The sequence below is a fragment of the Henckelia pumila genome, chromosome 4 (assembly GCF_033568475.1).
Source record: "Henckelia pumila isolate YLH828 chromosome 4, ASM3356847v2, whole genome shotgun sequence".
NCBI lineage: Eukaryota > Viridiplantae > Streptophyta > Magnoliopsida > Lamiales > Gesneriaceae > Henckelia > Henckelia pumila.
The window spans coordinates 29,247,588-29,267,836 of record NC_133123.1 but is presented as its reverse complement, the minus strand read 5'-3'; the positions used below and the strand labels follow the sequence as shown (position 1 = coordinate 29,267,836).

At 33.6% G+C, this 20,249-nt stretch overlaps 3 protein-coding genes across 3 annotated transcripts; 2 read left to right on the top strand and 1 right to left on the bottom strand.

Annotated features, from left to right (window-relative positions):
- Positions 1-6,313: 6,313 nt before the first annotated feature.
- LOC140864818 (uncharacterized) lies at positions 6,314-9,862 on the top strand. Its single transcript, XM_073269205.1, has 7 exons — positions 6,314-6,648; positions 6,875-6,969; positions 7,707-7,818; positions 7,924-8,042; positions 8,751-8,937; positions 9,018-9,152; positions 9,295-9,862. Exons 1-7 carry the CDS (start codon positions 6,328-6,330, stop codon positions 9,583-9,585), a joined length of 1,260 nt encoding a protein of 419 aa, XP_073125306.1. The 5' UTR covers positions 6,314-6,327; the 3' UTR covers positions 9,586-9,862.
- A 1,702-nt stretch (positions 9,863-11,564) lies between these two features.
- On the top strand, positions 11,565-15,901 carry LOC140863253 (SNF1-related protein kinase catalytic subunit alpha KIN10-like). The gene is made up of 11 exons (XM_073266549.1): positions 11,565-11,705; positions 12,294-12,484; positions 12,706-12,890; positions 12,994-13,176; positions 13,295-13,426; positions 13,578-13,763; positions 14,077-14,166; positions 14,234-14,317; positions 14,556-14,693; positions 15,042-15,257; positions 15,484-15,901. Exons 2-11 carry the CDS (start codon positions 12,298-12,300, stop codon positions 15,595-15,597), a joined length of 1,515 nt encoding a protein of 504 aa, XP_073122650.1. The 5' UTR covers positions 11,565-11,705; positions 12,294-12,297; the 3' UTR covers positions 15,598-15,901.
- A 274-nt stretch (positions 15,902-16,175) lies between these two features.
- On the bottom strand, positions 16,176-17,336 carry LOC140860748 (uncharacterized). Its single transcript, XM_073263752.1, has one exon. The coding sequence runs from the start codon at positions 17,334-17,336 to the stop codon at positions 16,176-16,178; it is 1,161 nt and encodes a 386-aa protein (XP_073119853.1).
- Positions 17,337-20,249: the final 2,913 nt, after the last annotated feature.

Below are 20,249 nucleotides of genomic sequence, written 5' to 3'. Positions count from 1 at the left end.
TTGTTTTTTTTTTTTCTGAAGCATACTCACGTGGTTCTTAACCATGGTGCATACTACTGCTGGTCTAGGTCCGTAGGGCAAGCCTTGGCCAGGTCTTGGAATGGAGTGGGCTCGGTCGATCGGGAATCCTCAACATGGGGCAGTAGGGGGCGCAGATTAGGTTGGATGGAAGAGGCTGGTTCGGCGTGGGCTCGGGCTGCATGGGGATGGGCCCTTGCTCAGGTCAGTACCGCCCAGACGTGGGTCACGTCTGGGCGGCAGCACTCCGGCCAGAGGCGGCCGGAGCTGGCCGGCAGCAGGCCCCGAGGGCCTGCTGCTCACGGCCGAGAGAGAGGCTGAGAGAGGGCGGGTCGGTTTTAGGGTTGCAAGGTGGTTCCGGGTCGGGTCATGTGGTCCGGGTCGGGTCTAAAATAATATGGGTTAAGTTAGTTGGGTCCGGGTCCGGGTTATTTTAATTGGGCTCGGGTATTTTTATTTTTAAGTTTTTAAGTTAATTAGGAGTTAAATGTGCTAATTAAATTCCCAAAAATTTAATTAGTACCATTTAATCTATTTGGGCTCCATTAAATTATTTTGGGTTAATTTAATTATTTTTGGGCTTTTATTAATTTTTATTTAAATTTTTAAGTTGGCCAGAAATTTTTATGGGCTTGGGAGCCCATGAAAGTTATTGGGCCTGTTATTGGGCTTTTGGGCCCATTGGGCCAGGGACAGTGTTATTGGGCCTAAGTTAGTCTTAATGGGCTTTGGTTGATTTATTGGGCCTAGAAAAGTTGTTAATGGGCTTAAGTACACTAATGGGCCAAGTCTTAAGTTAATGGGCTTGTATGTCTAGGGCCAGCAGTTGAATCAAACCATGAGAAAATTCATGTGTCCTGAGTTTATATTTAATTATTTTATGCATGAAAAGTTATTTGAATATTTATATGATATTAGAAAATAAATTAAATATAAATGAAGGACACACAAGTTATTTAAAGTACATGCATTCATGAAATCAATTTTTTTATGCTATGATTGAAGTTCTATGGTTGAGCAAATAAAATATTTTAGGTGAAAATTGAAGTAGTGTGGCCATTTATGTATGGGCAGTTTCTGCCATTTATGTATGGGTGGTTCGCCACCAGCCTCGTACGATGGTTTCTTAGACTGATCAGTCGCAATATAAGTATGGGTCACACTTACGGATAGGACCATTCGATGTTAAGAAAATAAGTGCTCAACAACTCAAGTATGTATGATATTATGTATGTTATGTATAATTCAGTGATTTCTTTAAGCAACATTTATGTTATTATTTTTGAAGCATGCTCATGCATTTATAGGTTAAGTATTATGCATGAAAGTGTTTTAAATTATTTTAAACCCTTGTTATGTTAGCATGTTGGGCCTCTAGGCTCACTACACTGGTATGGTGCAGGTGAGTACGTTGAGGATGATGTTGTCCCCACCGGAGGCAAGGATGTATGAGCGGACATGCAGTGACCCCGTGACCGTGATAGATGTCTGAGTCACAGTGCATGTTTTGAGTATTTTTAACATGATACATTATTATTATTTTTCAGTATTTGTGGTTTGAATATTTCATGGGAATATTTTCAGTGCATACAGTTTTAATAATTTTATTTATGCAGTATTTTTAATTAAATATTTGACTCAGATGTTTATTTTATTTTAAAGAAAGCATTTTATTTAAGTTATTTATTTAATTATTTATTTTAAAACTTTTTATTCTGTGCATATATGTATGGGCATATATGTACATATTTTATTTAGTAAGTAAATATAAAAAAAAAATAAAAAAAAAATTTTCCGCATATTTATTTATTAATTATAGAGTTAGGGTCGTTTCACAAACCCCTGTGAAATATAAAAAATACACCCTTCACCTTTGTGAAAATTAAATAGGCATGATCTTAGCTCTTTTATCTCTTACTATATCTCTTACTATATTATTAAAAGAGAGATGCTCATAAAAACCAACTTGATATGTTTGGTATGACCTTTTTCAAAATACCAAAAATAACCTTCGTATTTTAATTGATAAATAATAGATCAAAAGAGGATAATATTGGTCAATTTCAAAAAATATCTTCTCATCCATTTTTTCTGTGTGCCTTTATTTTATTCTCTCTCCTATATCCCATTTCTTACGCTTCTTATGCTCCCATTCTCACGCTCGTGTTATCTTTCTCTGTGTCCAGGAGAAAAAAAAATGTAGAAAAATATCATGTAGATGGTTAAAAACGTCATATTCAATGTCCTTGGGAAAAATAAGGAGTTTATTGTGTAAGACCCTTGTCCCACATGAGAAAAATGAAAGTTTTAAAATGATTTTAAAATGGGCTACAATTGGCTTTTATATCAACTTGGATTAATCATTTTTGTAAAGCAAGGACGAATACGAAGTAGTTGCTATAGGGGCTCATTGTGCAGTCGCTCTTACGCGGGCCTGGGCCCGGGGCGTGACATAATGGTATCAGAGACGGTCACCAGCCGACAGACCCCGAAAAATAAGTGCTATGCGGGACAAAGTGCTACGTGCGTGGGAGCCACCTCTTGAACCTGCGGGGCAAAGTGCTACATGACGGGAGCCACCTCTTGAACCCGTTGGAGCCACCTCTAGATTTTCGGTGCTGGTGGATCGAGAGTTTAGGTCGCGACGAGGACGTTGCGTTCTGAAGGAGGGGTGATTGTAAGACCCTTGTCCCACATGGGAAAAATGAAAGCTTTAAAATGAGTTTAAAATGGGCTACAATGGACTTCTATAGCAACTTGGATTAATCATTTTCGTAAAGCGAAGACGAATACGAAGTAGTTGCTATAGGGGCCCATTGTGCAGTCGCGCTTGCGCGGGCCTGGGCCCAGGGCGTGACATATTGCACCAAACCCCCATGTGAAATATTAAAAATACACACTTTTCCTCTATGAAATTTTAATATGCACCATAGACCTTAATCTTTTGTAATAGTTGCACGTTTAACCCTTGCCTCAATGTGTTATTGAGCACACATTTGTCTCTCGTGTTGGCAACATCAACCACAACACAATAGTTTTTCAAAAAACATGATTTTTTCACACTTAATTAGCCTTAAGCAGTTCCAAGTATTTCCAGAAGTGGTAGTCTGCACACTAAAAGAACAGTCTTCATTGTATTCAATTAGGTAGCTTTTTCCATTTTTTTCCGGTTCTTTATCAAGTTTTTCAATTATGACATTGGTCATCAAACTTTTCAAAAGAATTAACACTGAATTTGTGAAACCATTTTTCACATGGGACGAGAACATGGTTTAAATCAGTTTTACAAACTAATATTAGTGATTTTTACGAAAAACAGTAAAGTATAAATTCATCAACAAGTTGAGAAACCAAATTGCATCTTAAACACTTATAATAATAAACAAATCAGATGCAACTCATGTATGCCGAAACTGGAGAAACATAAAAGATCTTCGAACAACACTATGTACTAAGTGTTGTCTCCGATGTCTCCCAACACGCACGGAAACACGGGGAAAGCAACGAAGACTACAAAAATTCTTTAGAAATCTTCAAATTCTTTTGCTTGATTTTTTTCTAAGCGTTCTCTTAATTCTATTATGAAGTATTTTATAATTTGTGCACATGAATTCTTTTATAGATACGAGTCCAAGCTTAGAAAAAATTCCTTAGATAGTTCCTGCATAAATAGGGAAATAAGAGTTTATTAGGAACATTACTCTATTAAGCATAATCACTTATATCTTGATAATACTATATTAAGCATAATCACTTACTCTATTAATCATACTTTATTAGAAACATTACTCTATTAAACATAAATAGATGATATTATGAATGATAAAATATTTAATATAAAAATTGACAATATAGATAAAAATACGATTGAATTTAAACAAAATTAAAAGATTATTTTGTGATAAAAAAAATTAATTTTTAATTTTAATAGGATGGTTGTTTTGTGTATTTTCATGTATACATATACGCAACAAATATTTAAGAAGAAGAAGAAGAAGAAGAAAATGATATTAAGAGTGATAGAATCTTTTATCTAAAAATTTTAAAATAAATATAAAAATAATATTGAATTTAAAAAAAGTTTTCGTGATGCAACAAAATTTAATTGTTGATTTTAATAAGCTGGTTGTTTTCATATGTGCATATGTACATATGCGGAGTAAATATTGAAAAAAAATTATATGATGAGTGATAAGTATTTAATTAAGGGAGTTGATATTTACACTTCATTTTTTGTTATTTACACTCCACTTGTGAGTAAATTATACACATATTTTATACATGAAATGGAGTGTAGATAACACAAGGTGGAGTATAAATATCAACTCTCTTTAATTAAATATAGATAAAAATATGATTGATTTTACACAAAATTTAAAAGTCGCTCTTTTTTTTTTTTTTGAAGAATCGGTTTGGCGGTTTACTTAGTGATATCAGTTTGATGCAGCTTCGGTTTGGTTCTTATGCAAAGTATCAGTTTAGCTCGTGAATATGTAAATACTAAAACTTAATTCTCAAAGATTGCATTTGGATTGAGTCATTGGAAATTTATAGATTTCAAATTTATTTTCATTGTTAAATTATTTAAACAGTTGAAACTCAAATCAATATCCTGCTTACTATGTACGGTTTGTGATTAAGCTTATTAAAAACAGTTTATAAGTTTTAAAAGTTTATATAAGTTTTTTATGAGTTTTTAAGCTGTCAAATCTTATTTTAAAAATAAACTGTTAAATTGTTTGAATATACTTATTTCAAACAACTTAAAGATATTAATTAAGCTTCAAAAAAAATGTTAATTAAATATGTTAATGTATTTGGTATTAATAAGATATTTTGTTATCAAAATTACCCAAAATAGTTTTAGAATTTGTACAAAAATATTTTTAGAGTTTTATCATAAATTTACACCTATATTTAAAAAAAATATTTTTTTTAAAAAAATAAAATTACTTTATATTTTATGTTAATTGAAAAATAGGTGGCTGCTATATTTGTAGGTTAATTTGATCAATGAGTGGGGACATGGTGGATATTTCAAAATATACAAAGATAATACGAGTAAGTAAAATATTAAAATACGACATTTTCTAAAAAAATCTGGGTAAACCAACTTTTTTAAATACAATTTATAAGTTGTCAAACCATTTATTTTGACGATTTATAAATTGTTTTTTTTATTTACCAAACAAATTTAAAAAGATTATAAACTCTTCAAAAAAACACTATAACCACGATTAATTTCAAATGATTCCTACTGAAATATATTGTGAGTAGCTCAATTATAAAGAGAGTTGATATTTATACTTTATTTTTGTTTTCTATATCTCAGTTCATGCGTAAAATTAAGTGCAAATTTACAATAGAATACAAATAAGAGGAAATTGAACGCCTTAAATAAATATAAATATGAATTTGAGTTTTTGTGTAAATATCTAAACAAAATAAATTTGATCCATGAATTTCATATACTTTCATCCAAAGGCAACCATAATTTATTTATATTTTAATTATCTATTCAATTACTTATATTTCTTAATTTTTTTACCATTAATTACATATATATATAAAAAAACACACACACACACCCTATGCGAACATAATACAGATAGAATACTAGTTTTACTTAGGGATGTAAATGAGCCGAGCCGAGCCGAGCCGAGCCGAGCCGAGCTTTTGAATGTTCAAGCTCGGTTCATTTATAACCGAGTCGAGCCCGAACTTATTTAACGAATATATTCATGGCTCACGAGCTTATTTGAGCTTTTATCGAGTCTAAACGAGCTTAATATATTTAAAATATAAATTTAAATATTCATTAAATTAATTAAAAACTAAATTATATATTTGAAAAAAAATATAATATTATTATTAAAATTTGTAATTTTATTCTAATAAATTAATTTTTATAGATTTTTTAATATTTTTCATAAGTAAAATGTAAATTTATAAATTAAATATCAATACTATTATTTTTTCGTTTAAGAGATGACTTACGAGCTTGTTAACGAGCCTGTTCACAAGCCTGTTTACGAGCTAACGAGCCAAATATTGTAAAGCTCGAGTTTAATTCGTTTGCCTTAACGAACCTCATTAAACGTGTTTTTAATGAGTCGAGACCCGAACAGTTCGCGAACTGTTCGGCTCATTTACATCCCTAGTTTTACTTTTATTTATAGTTTATAATTTATAATATCCAAAAAGTCTCGAACCGAACTCTAAAGCCTAAGGTTCGAACGTGAATTTTTGAAAAATGGAAGGGTTATTGTGAAAGTATACGGGTGCTTGGTGTAAATATCCCGGGATAAGATGGTTCATCTTCTCCGGAGCCATTTGTTCCCTTCTATGGCAACGGCTCTCTCTTCCATATCATTACCGCCGGCGCAATATTCGTTCGGCCCGTCCAAAGCCCGCAAGAACCCTTCCGCTTACTGGGCCCGAAAACTATTTCTTGAGCCCGTCAGTAACTCTCTTCAAGCTCAGTTACGTTTATCGACCAAACCACAGCTGTGCTCCGCCACCGGGGCCGCGGTTGAAGACGGGCAGCTGAGCGACGAATTATCCATCAGCATCGATGTCCTTCATCGCTTCATTGAGCTCAATTTGGGCAACTGGATTGGCTCTTTTCATGTAAATACCGATCCTTTCTAGTGATGTTTAACTACATATTTAGGGACGTTTCGATTAGGTTTTTAATTCTTCTTTTGCCTAAAAAATTTGTAATTCTGGGAACGAGTGTGCCCTTGTTGAGTTCGATATGTTCATCCTAATTGATGGTAATTAAATTCGAATTGAATGAATACTAAAGATTGCACCAAGAACGCTGGTATAAACATCTCTTATTGACTTCTTGCAGCAATTTGATTTTAATGGGAATTTACTACATAAAATTAGTACAAGGCTTGCCGTGAGTTCTTATGGTGAAGATGAGCTCCGCAGTTTGATCCAATCGTAAGTGCTTTAATTTCAAACTAGAAAGACTTGTGAACTGCTCAATATAATTTGTTGAATCATTGATACATTTTTGGTGTTGAGAATAGATTTTGCATAATTCAATAGTTTCATTCTGTAAAATCATATTTCAAACTCTAGTTGTTTGGTGAACAAAAATCAAACTTCTAAGAAAAACTGATAGGTGGATGTGCTACAAATCCAAATAGTCAGTACATTTTAGTTTGCCTGAAGTTTTTGTAATCTGTAGCAGCATATTCTTTGGTTTCTGGCCATTATATCTCCCCATTTTGCATCTCCTTCCTAGTGTTGAACATAAAAATATATGACATTCTCATCAACTTGAAATTTAGCACTTCTTATCTCTTATGTAGCAGTATTTAAATATATACCATTCTTTCATCGTGCATGATGTTCATGTTCCCTTCACAACATCTGACAATATATTTCTTTCACTGTTCTCAGACCATCTTGTTTGTTTTTTATATCCTAGATTTGTAGATATCTTTTAAACTCCTTGGTCTATGTACCCCAAATCAAAAGGGAAAAGTTATTATTTTATTAATATTTCAAATTGACCTAGTGTTGAATACTATTCTTGTGTTTTTATACTTGGCACTGTCGTGTTTTTTTTCCCTCTTAAGCTTTGTTGGTTCATGTTTTACTGGTGTACTTAATGCAATTATGTTTCCCTCTCGAGTTTTTTTATTGATGGTTTTTTTGGTTTTCAAAATTAGATTGTACATCAAACAACCTCCACTAAGTGCATCAGGCACTGAAGATGAGTCGGAATGGTTCGAGTACAAAATTAAGGAAACCAACATGTTCACGGTGGACAAATATCAGCAGGTGAGTCTTAGCTAGCTGAAAGCTTAGCAGTTGCAAACTAGTGGCTGTTTTCACAGTTGTCTTTTTGGTGGTTTTAGCTTTTCATCTGTTGAATTTAGTGTGCAGATTGGCTTTTTCCCAAAAGAAAAGGCATTTGCTTTGAGATACCAGACAGCTGGAATGTTGGAAACAGTTATACGGCAGGGGGTGCTAGGTGAAGATGATACCGGAGAAGAATCTCCGAGGTTCGTATTTCTTTTGTTGCTGAACAAATCTTTTAGGAGGAGTTATAATTCCAAAAATTTGGGACCAACATTTTTTATTTTGGCAATCAATTCGTGTTGGTTCCCTTTATATCCAAGTATATGTTTTGGGCTGCTGTAAGCTTTGACTCCAGTTATGACAAGTGCAAGTGTGTGCTATAAGAATCCATTTCGGGTAGACATCTACTTTTGTTCTCTTTTTCTTAATATCAATTATTTGTAACTTTAATAGGATCCAGGAACAGATGTACTCAAAACTATTGGATTTGATTCTATAAAGACATCAGGCATCTATGATCCAATATAACTTGCATGGAGTAAATAATGTGTACTTTCAGTTTTCTGTCAAGTAGTGATGGAATTTCATATCGGAAATCATTATTCTTCACAATTTAATATATCTGTATTTTGGGAGTAATTGACAAGATCTTTGATTTCAGAATTCTATTTCAGATAATAGTACCTATGTTTATTGTTTAATCATAAGCGCTATATGTTCTTCTCGCTATCCACAAAATATAAGGTAGATAATATTTGATGTTTACCATATAGCCAACATCAAGAGTTAAAATTGTTTTGCACCCATGTCGCATGATACTGTAGATACTTTATTGTGTGCCTATATTCTCACTCTCATGCTCAATTTCTCAAGGTAATCTCTTTTTTCTCGGTCTTGTGTTTTTCTGGCAGAAACTTGAAACTTCCTTCTCGACAACCCGCAATTGTATGTGAGAACTGCCTTTTTTCATTGGAACGAGATGCAAGAGTTAGAGCTTTCCATATCACGGATCCAAAAGGGATATTGAATATGCTCATTGTCTTCCTGGAGGAAAGAGACAACAAAGTGCCTCTTCATCCTACCTTGGACGATTCGAAGGTACCTTGTTCTTATATCAACAACATTTTCTTCCCACTCATGAACTATGTATAACACAATAGTTAAACTGTTGGTTCTAGGATAGGATTTCTCCACATTTAGGGACATGGAAAGGTCATTCTATAACTAAGCGAAGTGGTGTATATGGGTTTACGATTGCTGAAGCCGATACAATTGCAATGCTTGAAATGAACGATGATGGCCAGCTCATTCAGGTTTATCCAGTGCCTTGCTTTTCTTTTCTTCTCGACTCTATAGATTTGAGTGATCCCGAGTACCTGATTTTCTGCAAAATCGAGAGCTGTAAAAGCATTTTATTCTTGACGTAAATATCCTTGATTTTATAAATGGACGCAGGATGTTAAATCTAAATCAGGTGACAAAGATGCTACCAGTACCGTAAACTGGAAGGGTTCCATCTCCGACAACTCGATCACTTTTGATGGTGGATACCAGATGACTTTATTGCCAGGAGGATTGTACATGGGATTCCCCACTGATGTGTCTAAGAGTGTGCAAGAATCCAAGTCTTTCCATCTGGAATTATGTTGGCTCGAGTCGCCTGGAACGAGACAGAGATTGGTTCGAACTTATGACATGGAAGGCTTAGCCGTCTCCTCAACATACATTCTTGAAACCAGACAATAACAATAGATTTGGACCATGTACTGCGGCTGGACGGGTACATTGCTGCATGTTAACGACCATGCTGCATTGTCAATTGCAGAAGTGAAGCTTGACGGTGAATTCAAATTCTCGAAGGTCAATCAGTCGGGCTTAGAACTAGAGAAGTGTTTCGATACAAAATCCAATTTGTTTAATTATTCTTGGAGGAAACTCGTCGGAAAAAATATTGTCACCGTTTCCATAGAATGTATGCTTCACTTCAAAGGAAATGCCATACTAAGGGTCGCGTTGTTTTCTTTTTTCTTTCCATTATATGCAATTTGGCTTAAAATTAGAATGAAATCTTATGTGTTGCCTTCGTATATATATATATATTTTTGCTTCAATTTCTAATCCAATATCCAAACTAAAAGTTTGCACTTATCCATTTTCTTTGATTTGAAATCTTCCAACAAATCTAAAATCAAACACAACCTGAAAAAATGTTAAAACCTTGAACCTCGAAAATATTGTGTTCCCCAGCAAATGCAGGTCGGAGACCTCATCTGAAAGGCTACCTACCATTAATCTTTCTTCTCTCAATTACCATTAAAAGCAGATAGTATCTCATGTTTCATTCAAGAATCTTCGGAAATGCTGACGTCGCCACCAATTCTACCTTGAAAAAATTTGATCTTGTCAGCTCAAAAATCACAGGCGTCCCAAATTCATCGTTTTTAAGGCATTAATTAAACAAAACAAAACAAAACAAAAATCAATCGATGCAAGCAAAATTCATGCAAAGGGGGGAAAATGAAAAAAAAAAAGGAAGAAACAATATAGGGCAATCCCCTCGCTATTGACTGCAAGACTAGAGCAGCAAAGCGGCCATGGAGTCCCCAATGGATTAATGTGCGCCGATCACACTAACGTGCGCCACGATTAAAACCTCTCCCGTGGAATACCACGCCACCCCATCTCTCGCGGGGGAAGCGCTCGGCCTACGGCGCTTGTCTTCTTGCCCTTCCCACCCAACGGCCGTTATATACTATCCACACGCATTTTGGAAAACCTAATTCCGAAATCGCCCCCAATTTCTCATGGTTTGGGCTGGGCCTAGTCATGTTACCGGACCGGATCTAAATCATATCCATTTTTTAGCCACCCAATTGGATTTGACTTTGGATTCAAATCCACGTCACTTCTCCTGAATATGTCATTGAAAATTAGAAAGGAAGGGATGTATGTATATTCAAATTTTGAAGATGAAGATACATTTGTTTATGATTTGAAAATATTTGGAATTAATAGCCCATTTTTCATGAGATTTTTTTTTTTTTTGCAATCTAGAGATTTTGCATGGGTAGGTATATAATTAACCTAATATATTTTGATAATTAGTAGATAATAAATTTAAATTTTATTTTTATAAAGCCTATAAAAATTAATTAATTAATTAATTAAAGACATCTAAAGCCATCGATTTGAATGAGCATTAAAAAAAATGATATTTTAGGAAAATAAAAAATAAATTTCAAATTACCGATAAGAATAATCAATTATAAATAAGTATCAATTTTTTTTATGTAAAAAAGAAAAATGAGCATTAATATAAATTCATTTTGGTCTTCATCAAATTAATTGAAAGTTTGTTAGTTTAGAGTGCATATTTTTTTATTAAATGTTAAGATATATCTTATTATTATTATTGATTTTTTTAAAAGAATTTTAACTCAATTAATCCTTTTTACTAATATGTTTTAAATAAAATTTCAAAAAAAATATTGAAATGTAACAATATCACAAAAACCATAAATAACGTTCGAACTTTGTTATAAAATAATCCAATATGAAGTTATATAAAAAATGTAAATTTGGATATATGTTAATTTTTTTAATAAAAATATATGCATTTTTAATGGGAAAAAATATAAATTTTAAAACTTTATTTAATTAAAAAGTATATATTTCACGCGAGTTAAAAGCTTCATGCGCTTCCCATTTGCATCAATTTGAGAAAAGTAATCAATCGCATGCATGTCCATCGCTCCGACTCAGATTTCTTCAATAATGTGATTTCCATTTTTAATTTTTACTTATCCATTCTCTCGAATACCCACCCGGAATTTTGCGATAATTTTCCTGTGCTGCACGTTTTCTGTGTAAGTTTCTTCATCAATATTTATGGTATTAAGGGTGTTTCTTGTCATATATTACGTAAAAGAATTTGATTCTACAAATGTAACCTATGGTTTTATGAATTATTTCATCAAGTGATTTTTCCTGATTTGTTATGGGAAAATCGCTGCAAATTGATGGATTATTGGGGAATTTTAGTTTAATTATCAAGACTTGAGCTTTAGGATATCGAGTGTGGGGGTTTTTTTTTTTTTTTTTTTTGGTTATTTGTATGTACGATTTGGGTGTTAAGAATTTGTGTTATCATTTTAAGGTTTTTAGTTTTCTTTGGCACGTATTTCTTTCTTTCACTTTATATTTATCCATGTATTTTAAGTTTTCATATATGGTGCTATTTTCCTGAGGGGGAAATGCATTGACTTTGAGATTAGGAAATCAGTTATATGGACGAAATAATTGAAGTTTTGATATTTCTTATTTGGAGGGAGATTTGGTACTTCCCATCAAATGCTTTTCTTATGTTTTGGCTTGCCAAATTGAAAACTTGTTGCCACAGGAGACTTTATGTTGATATGTATGTTAAATAGTTACATAGATTGAATTTTGTTCAGGAATATGGATGGATCAGTTCTTGATAGCAGGAGCGTGGATTCATTCTTGCGGAACTATAAGCTTGGGAAGACTCTTGGGATCGGTTCATTTGGCAAAGTTAAAATTGCTGACCATGCATTGACAGGGCATAAAGTTGCTGTCAAGATCCTTAACCGTAAGAAGATAAAGAATATGGATATGGATGAAAAAGGTTGATCAACTCATTTTTAAAATATTTTGCAAATGCCATATGTGAATCATGTAGTGGAATGCTATAAATTAGTGACACCGTGTGCAAATTTTAAAGAGGGATGGATTTTCTGTGCATGGTATATTGATCACTTCTATTTTTAGTAAGGCAAAAGTTAGATGAGTCAAGCTTAGCTGTTAAACTCTTCTGAATTTTCCGAAGCTTTGATTTTCTTCTTGCAGTTAGAAGAGAAATCAAAATTTTGAGATTATTTATGCATCCCCATATCATACGTCTCTATGAGGTTGTGGAGACTCACACTGACATATACGTGGTGATGGAGTATGTGAAGTCTGGTGAGTTGTTTGATTATATTGTCGAGAAAGGAAGGTTACATGAGGAGGAAGCTCGCAACTTTTTTCAGCAGGTATGCTGCCTGATTTGAGCTAAACTTCTTGGTTCATTTTTGTTTAATCTAAGATAGGCATATGTTTTCATCCAGAAACTTTAACAATGCGTTGATACTACAGATAATCTCTGGAGTTGAGTACTGCCACAGGAATATGGTTGTTCATAGAGATCTGAAACCTGAGAACTTGCTTTTAGATTCCAAGTTCAATGTAAAAATTGCTGATTTTGGATTGAGCAATATCATGCGTGACGGTCATTTTCTGAAGACGAGCTGTGGAAGCCCAAACTATGCCGCTCCAGAGGTACCACAGTGAAACACAAGCCTTGCAATACCTTAGTGCTTTACGAGAAACTTGGATTAAGGCTCTTTAAAATTTTGAAAAGTGGATGTTAAAGGCTTTGGTCTGCATTTTGTCATAGGTTATCTCTGGTAAATTATATGCGGGGCCTGAAGTTGATGTGTGGAGCTGTGGTGTTATTCTTTATGCACTTCTCTGTGGAACTCTTCCCTTTGATGATGAAAACATTCCCAATCTTTTCAAGAAAATCAAGGTATGTTCAGGTTTACTTTTGTCCTCGCGTTTGTCATTTTTCTATTTACTTCAGATTCTTTTCGTCCTCTGCAGAGTTCAGGGCTAGATGGTAACATTCAGATTGTATTTTGAAATACTTCATTTCTTATTCTTGGAATTTTTATCTACAGGGAGGGATATATACTCTCCCAAGCCATTTATCTGCTGGTGCACGAGATCTAATTCCAAGGATGCTTATTGTTGATCCCATGAAGCGAATTACTATTCCTGAGATTCGTGCACACCCCTGGTTCCTAGCTCATCTACCACGCTATTTGGCTGTGCCACCACCAAATTCCATGCAGCAAGCAAAAAAGGTTTCTCGAAATCACACAGGCATATGCATATGTGAATATTTTTAATGTGAAATATCCATTTCATGTGATCAATCATGGAAATGTTAGAAATTAACTACAAAAGCAGATCATCTATCACAGTTATCCATGCATATTTACCTACCTATACTGCAGTTTTCTCGTGTGAGGCTCTTGTTATTCATACTAATTTGGTAGCCACATGATATTACTTGATCTGATTCTTTTGATGCACATATTCACAGTATACGTTTTATACATTTAAACTGACGAGTAGAACAGTTTTGAATCAATTCACAAATTCTCTGACACGCAGATTGAAGAAGATATTCTCCAGGAAGTGGTTAAGATGGGGTTTGAGAGAAATTCTCTGGTTGATTCGCTTCAGAGCAGGGTTCAAAATGAGGTGAATTTTGTGACTGCCATCTTTACATATTTATGTTGGATTTTCTCATCTCTTTGATGTACTTTAGGGCACCGTTACATACTTTTTGCTGCTCGACAACCGGTTCCGTGTTGCCAGTGGCTACCTTGGAGATGAATTCAAAGAGACCATGGTACGGTTTTTAACATCATGTTAGCGCATTAGCGGTGCTTTCCCTGCATATCTGTAAACAAGGGCAAATTTGATTTAATATTATATCCCCTCGCCTATGTTTTAGCTACCATTCCGAGTTCCGTAGTTTGCCGTTTCCGTTTACTTAACTACTCTTATCGTTTTCATCTTTTTATATTTGCACATATATAATTTTTTTTCCTGGTTTCAGACATCTGAAAGAATTCCTGTTTCTTCAGGAAACTGGATATAATCACATGAGTGGAAGTGATATTGCAGCCCCTTCTGTTGGGCACCGGCTTCCTGGAGCCATTGATTATCAACATTTTGGAGCAAGGCAGTTAGCCATCGATAGAAAATGGGCACTTGGACTGCAGGTTAGTTCTTTTTTTTTTGTTCTTGGTTTATTCCCAAAGGAGTTGAAATTGGTGTGAAGCATTCTTGCCTGCAAAAAAGTATGAGCTCAGGTGGTTCGGGTTAAAGGAGCTGGCTCAGATTCCTCAAGCGTGCTTACTTGGAGATGGGAATTGACAAAACTTGTGCTGTTAAATTTGATCTCTAGTATTCTCTGGAATCTCGTTTGAGAATATTCTGGTCTATTTGTTTCATATTAAAGATCAAAGTTCGTTTGAATTCGACATGCTCTTATATTATTCTTGATGGTGTTCCCCAATTCCAGCAAGTTTGTCATGGATGATCACGATATCTTCTGCCTTTTTTAACAGTCGCGAGCACATCCTCGTGAGATAATGTCCGAAGTTCTCAAAGCTCTGCAAGAGTTAAATGTTTTCTGGAAAAAGATCGGTCAATATAACATGAAATGCAGATGGATTCATGGCATCCCTGGCGAGGATGACTATCCTCAGGCTGGAGATGAGTCTGCTACCAATAGCCATGATGGAAATTGTAGGCCACAAAATGTGGTCAAGTTTGAAATGCAGGTAATGATCTTTATCTTGTTACTTTTTATTTTTTATTTTATCGTGGATTTAAGAGAATTTCCTTCTGCAAAAGTAGAATACAATTTATGAGCTAATGAAACCAGAAGTAAGATTTGCTGATGTCAATGTTATGAAATGCTCAAAAAATTTCACCGCAGTACACAAAAGTAAAGGTCAATAAGAAGAATAAATATATAAAACTTACCATTTAATTTTATGTCTGCAGCTTTATAAAACTCGCGAGGACAAGTACTTGCTTGATCTGCAGAGAGTTCAAGGACCACAGTTCCTGTTTCTTGATCTCTGTGCTGCCTTTCTTGCGCAGCTTCGCGTCCTATGAAGTTGTTATATTTCACCCTCGAACACTGTTAATCTGCGGGCAATCAGAAGTTGATGCTGTATATATTTATGGTCAGATAAGTGCCGACTCTCTTGCTCACAGATGAATGTCGTGCGAGCCAAGCTGATTTTTTGGTCCTTTATAAGGACTTGGATTCACAATGCTTTGAGTTGTTAACTTCTCTTTTCGTGATTTTTAAGTTCCCAGAAGGAATCAGGATTTCTTGAATCTTTGTGTTCAGACAGTTGAAATAAGTCAGATGTGGTATGGAATGTGCAAATAATTCATTCATGGGGCTATCTGATGTAGGCTGTGAATTGTGATATAGATTTCATTGTTCTAAATTTTATCTGTTGAATAAAAGAAGTCTAATTTTAAATTTCGTTCATACTAATGAGTCATCTTTGATATTTCAAAAGTACGAAAGATTTTTCTCTATAATCATCTGCCAGAGAGTACTTGCATATTGTTTCATGGTTAATAGTTAATACCATGAACAGTGTTTGAATCCAAATGTTTTGAGAAAATAACAAACAAACAATATATCATCCTAATTAGAATGTATCAATGAATCAAAGTTAATTAACAAAGCAAATAGGAGCAAGTTCAATCGAGTTCCACAGCAACATTTCCCCATCTTGATCCAAAAATTCCCCAGAAATCTCATCTTCACCATTCACCTTTTCTTGCTCAATTGTGCTATTTTTAATCTCTTCTTGGCTCAGTTTACAGGCATTTCGGAGCCTGGAGAGCTGATCAGACCTGTCCAAAGAATATTTCATTTTCAGCTTCAAGCACTCTGTTATCCCATTAAATGCATAGAGTGAAGCAGAAAATTTCCTCTCATAATTCATTCTCCTCATAGCCTCAGTCAGCATTAAGGTTTCGTCTTCTTGGTCCATTGGTCGTGAAATCTCCTCGGTAATTTCGAAAGGAGAGTATTCGATCGACCCGATTTCGTCCACAAATTTGAAGTCCACGGGTTCAAGACTGGCAGTGCAGTTTTCTTGAATTTCATTTTCCATTTCGAGTTCTTGTAGGAAATCATCAGATTCATGCTCACTGATTCGATGATGGCTGCTGTCGGTTTGTGTCATGTTTGACACGAAACTCAAGCAATTGTGTTCGTCGGTAGTAATCATGTTGCTGTGTTCCAGGGCATAATCTTCATCAGAATCGTTAAGGAAATCTGTGAAATGGGATTCTAAGTTATCAGGTCCTGCTTCATCTGTGTATTCTAATACTTGTTTTTGATGATCAAGAAAAGTCAATGAAGAAGAAGACGACGAAGAAGAAGAAGAAGAATTCGAATTCAAGCCTGGATTCAAGACATTATTGCTTCTTGCTTTAAGCCTGCTAAGAAGAATATTTGTGATTTTTGAAGGCAAAGCAGGAGTGGAGGAAGAATTCGGCGAGCGCGGCCAGAAATTTGTTCTTGTGTTAGCCCCACGTAGCAAACATGCGGCCTCATCATAGGCCCTAGCAGCCTCCTCTGCAGTGTCAAATGTGCCTAACCATACTCTAATCTTTTGTATGGTGTCTTTTATCTCCGCCACCCACCGCCCTGAAGGCCGCTGCCTAACACCTACGAACCGCTTCTTCGCGTGTCTGACTCCACCTAGCTCCGCCTCTGCTCCTGCCTCCTGCACCATGTTGACCCACGAGGCTGCGTTCACTTCGCCGGAGTAGAGCTTTTCTTGATCATCCACCCTTACACAAGCCTTTCTTTTTCTTGCCATTTCTCTTGGTATTGTTGTTGGTATTGGTTTTAGGAGTTAAGGGGTCACTTGTAACTGGTTAACGAGTGTTTCTTGAATCAATATGATATTTGTTAATGTGTTAGTTGGGGTGTGGAATGGTTGAAGTACTTATATATATATATATATCTCAGAAAAATGGGAAGATTTCAAAGGAGAAATGGTCTTCTTTTTGTTCATATTCTTTTGTTTCCAACTATTTTCTACTTATGTAAGACAAATGGAAAACCAATGGATGCTTAACGTAATTACGACTTTATCATATGATATATATAATTAACAAAGCGACGCTTAACTAAAAAATTGCATGAAACTGCAAAAATAATAAAATTCGTAAATTTCATCTCAATATTATAATTTATTATCCGTAATATAGTCCTCATGATATATGTGCATCATGTATGCCGAATCATCGTGTTCAAAAAAATCGTCTCAAGGAAAAGTCAGATTTAGTGGGGAAGGTGAACCTTTGACAACATTATTTTATATCAATATCTTTTTAGACGAACCTGTTACGTAAAACTACTTGCTTCGTGATTTTATGTATAATACGATAAAATATATTAATATGAGTGCTCTGACTTGGCCAAAGAGTTTAGCTTCTTGCTTCGTTGATCCAAGGTCGCAATTCTTGGTGTGAAAAGTGACGCTGATGCTTCACTTTCTTAATTTGTTCTGTTCATATTTTATAAGTAAACAAATTAAAAAAAAACCTTAACAAAAAGAAACTATCAGCTTAATGAAAAGACTTCTACTCTCAAAGTTAAACTAATGTTGTATTATTTGGTGAACAATTAACCTCTCAAGAAACTACTTAGAAGAATATAATGAACAAACTAATACATTATCATTGTTGTCCGGTTTATTAGAATATTATTTAATACGATTTGCCAAATACAAATTGCTCAAAATTTATCTAGTGTTGCTTAAAAATAAAATGATTGTATATAATTGAACCTCTTAATAGTTACACACTATTTGTTTAGTCAAACTTCATGTAGGATATAGACATTAGGCATTTATACAAATGTTGATGTTAATAGACGGAACAATTCTATTAAGGCAATTGGATGCCTTAACTTTTAAAATTTATATATTTTAATGGGTTATGTCACCTTAAAAGTGTAGATGTTGACATTTTTGCACTGTCACGCGGAATATAATTTTAATCATCAGTCATATAATATATATATATAGTGTGTGTGTGTGTGTTTATCAAAGGTAAATTTCAAATTTCAAATTATATAATTTTTTTTCTATAGAATTAATGAAAAATTCCTTGGTCTTCTTCTTCTTGTTGTTTTTTTTTTTTTAAAGTATTCCTTAGTCTTGTTAAATCTTTAAAATGGAAGAAACGAAGGGAAATTTAAGGGTGTGAAAGTTAGCATTGAGAGGCCAATTGGGCTAACAATAGAAAAGACATGCAAGAGTTACAATGTGATCAAAGTAACACTTCTTTTGTTTCTTATGCTGGATTGTTTTAACTCTTTCTTTTTTTTCCCCTTGAAATCGTCGATCAATTATTATAATTGATTTAAGATCGATTAAAGACAATTCTTACTAATTATTCATCGAAAATTAGCAACCTCGGTTCTATCTATATATTTATAAAAGTCTCACATATCATTGTGAATTTCCATATTGGTCAATTTATATTAAATAAATTGCACACCTTTTCCTTAGTTTTCGAGGTTATATAATTAATTACATCGTAGCTCTTAGCTGTTTTACTAAAGTTCACCGCTTATTTCCTATATGTCTGCATTGGAATTTCAATAACTTCTATTAAGTTATATCAGAATCAGAAAAAGGTGTAAAAAACTTAAATGAATATGCCATTAAAGAATGAGTAATAAGCGAGTATGCGGAATTTATAATACAAATAATAATTACCCAAAAAAAAAAAGATATAAACAATTATTATTACTCATAAAAATTTGTCTACGAATGTAATTCATACAAATTTGAATCCATTCTAATCAAAGCAAACTAAATAAACAAAAACAATTTGAAATTAATCGGCGCAAAACGAAAATGGAGAACAAATAGGAAAGACACATAACTAAGAAATAAATTAATCTATTTATCTATAAAAGTTTCACATATCATTGTGAATTTTTATATTGGTCAATTTATATTAAATAAATTGCACACATTTTTCTTAGTTTTCGAGGTTATATAAGTAATTACATCGTGGCTCTTAACTGCTTTACTAAAGTTCACCGCTTATTTCCTATATTTCTGCATTGGAATTCCAATAAGTTCTATTAAGTTATATCAGAATCAGAAAAAGGTGTAAAAAATTTAAATGAATATGCCATTAAAAAATGAGTAATAAGCCATTAAAGAATGAGTAATAAGCGAGTATGCGGAATTTATAATACAAATAATAATTACCACAAAAAAAAGAAAAGATATAAACAGTTATTATTACTCATAAAAATTTGTCTACGAATGTAATTCGTACAAATTTGAATCCATTCTAATCAAAGCAAACTAAATAAACAAAAACAATTTGAAATTAATCGGCGCAAAACAAAAATGGAGAACAAATAGGAAAGACACATAACTAAGAAATAAATTAATTTAAATAAAATCATGAAATAAAATAAACAAAACGAATGTTCAATATGTACATGTAAATAATAATAATTTATTTTTAAAAACAGAAACAAAAAATACGTACTCAAAGAAAACTTTAAATTATTAAAAAAACAAAAGCATTAATATTAAAAATTAAATTAAATTAAATTAAAAAATAAAACGAAAAATAAAACATAATTGGATAAGCGATAGTGCGTTTATCAATCAAATTCTTAAATCAAATTAAATGTAGTAAAAACAAAATACAAAAGACTTTTTGATGTTTTTTATGTCATTCTATAGAGTTATTCA

Coding starts and splice junctions, on each gene's coding strand:
- LOC140864818 (XM_073269205.1), top strand. CDS start 6,328: ATGGTTCATCTTCTCCGGAGCCATTTGTTCCCTTCTATGGCAACGGCT. Junction 8,043..8,750: donor ACCGGAGAAGAATCTCCGAG/GTTCGTATTTCT, acceptor TTTTTCTGGCAG/AAACTTGAAACTTCCTTCTC. Junction 9,153..9,294: donor ATGATGGCCAGCTCATTCAG/GTTTATCCAGTG, acceptor AAATGGACGCAG/GATGTTAAATCTAAATCAGG.
- LOC140863253 (XM_073266549.1), top strand. CDS start 12,298: ATGGATGGATCAGTTCTTGATAGCAGGAGCGTGGATTCATTCTTGCGG. Junction 12,891..12,993: donor CTCGCAACTTTTTTCAGCAG/GTATGCTGCCTG, acceptor TTGATACTACAG/ATAATCTCTGGAGTTGAGTA. Junction 14,167..14,233: donor AGAGCAGGGTTCAAAATGAG/GTGAATTTTGTG, acceptor GATGTACTTTAG/GGCACCGTTACATACTTTTT.
- LOC140860748 (XM_073263752.1), bottom strand. CDS start 17,336: ATGGCAAGAAAAAGAAAGGCTTGTGTAAGGGTGGATGATCAAGAAAAG.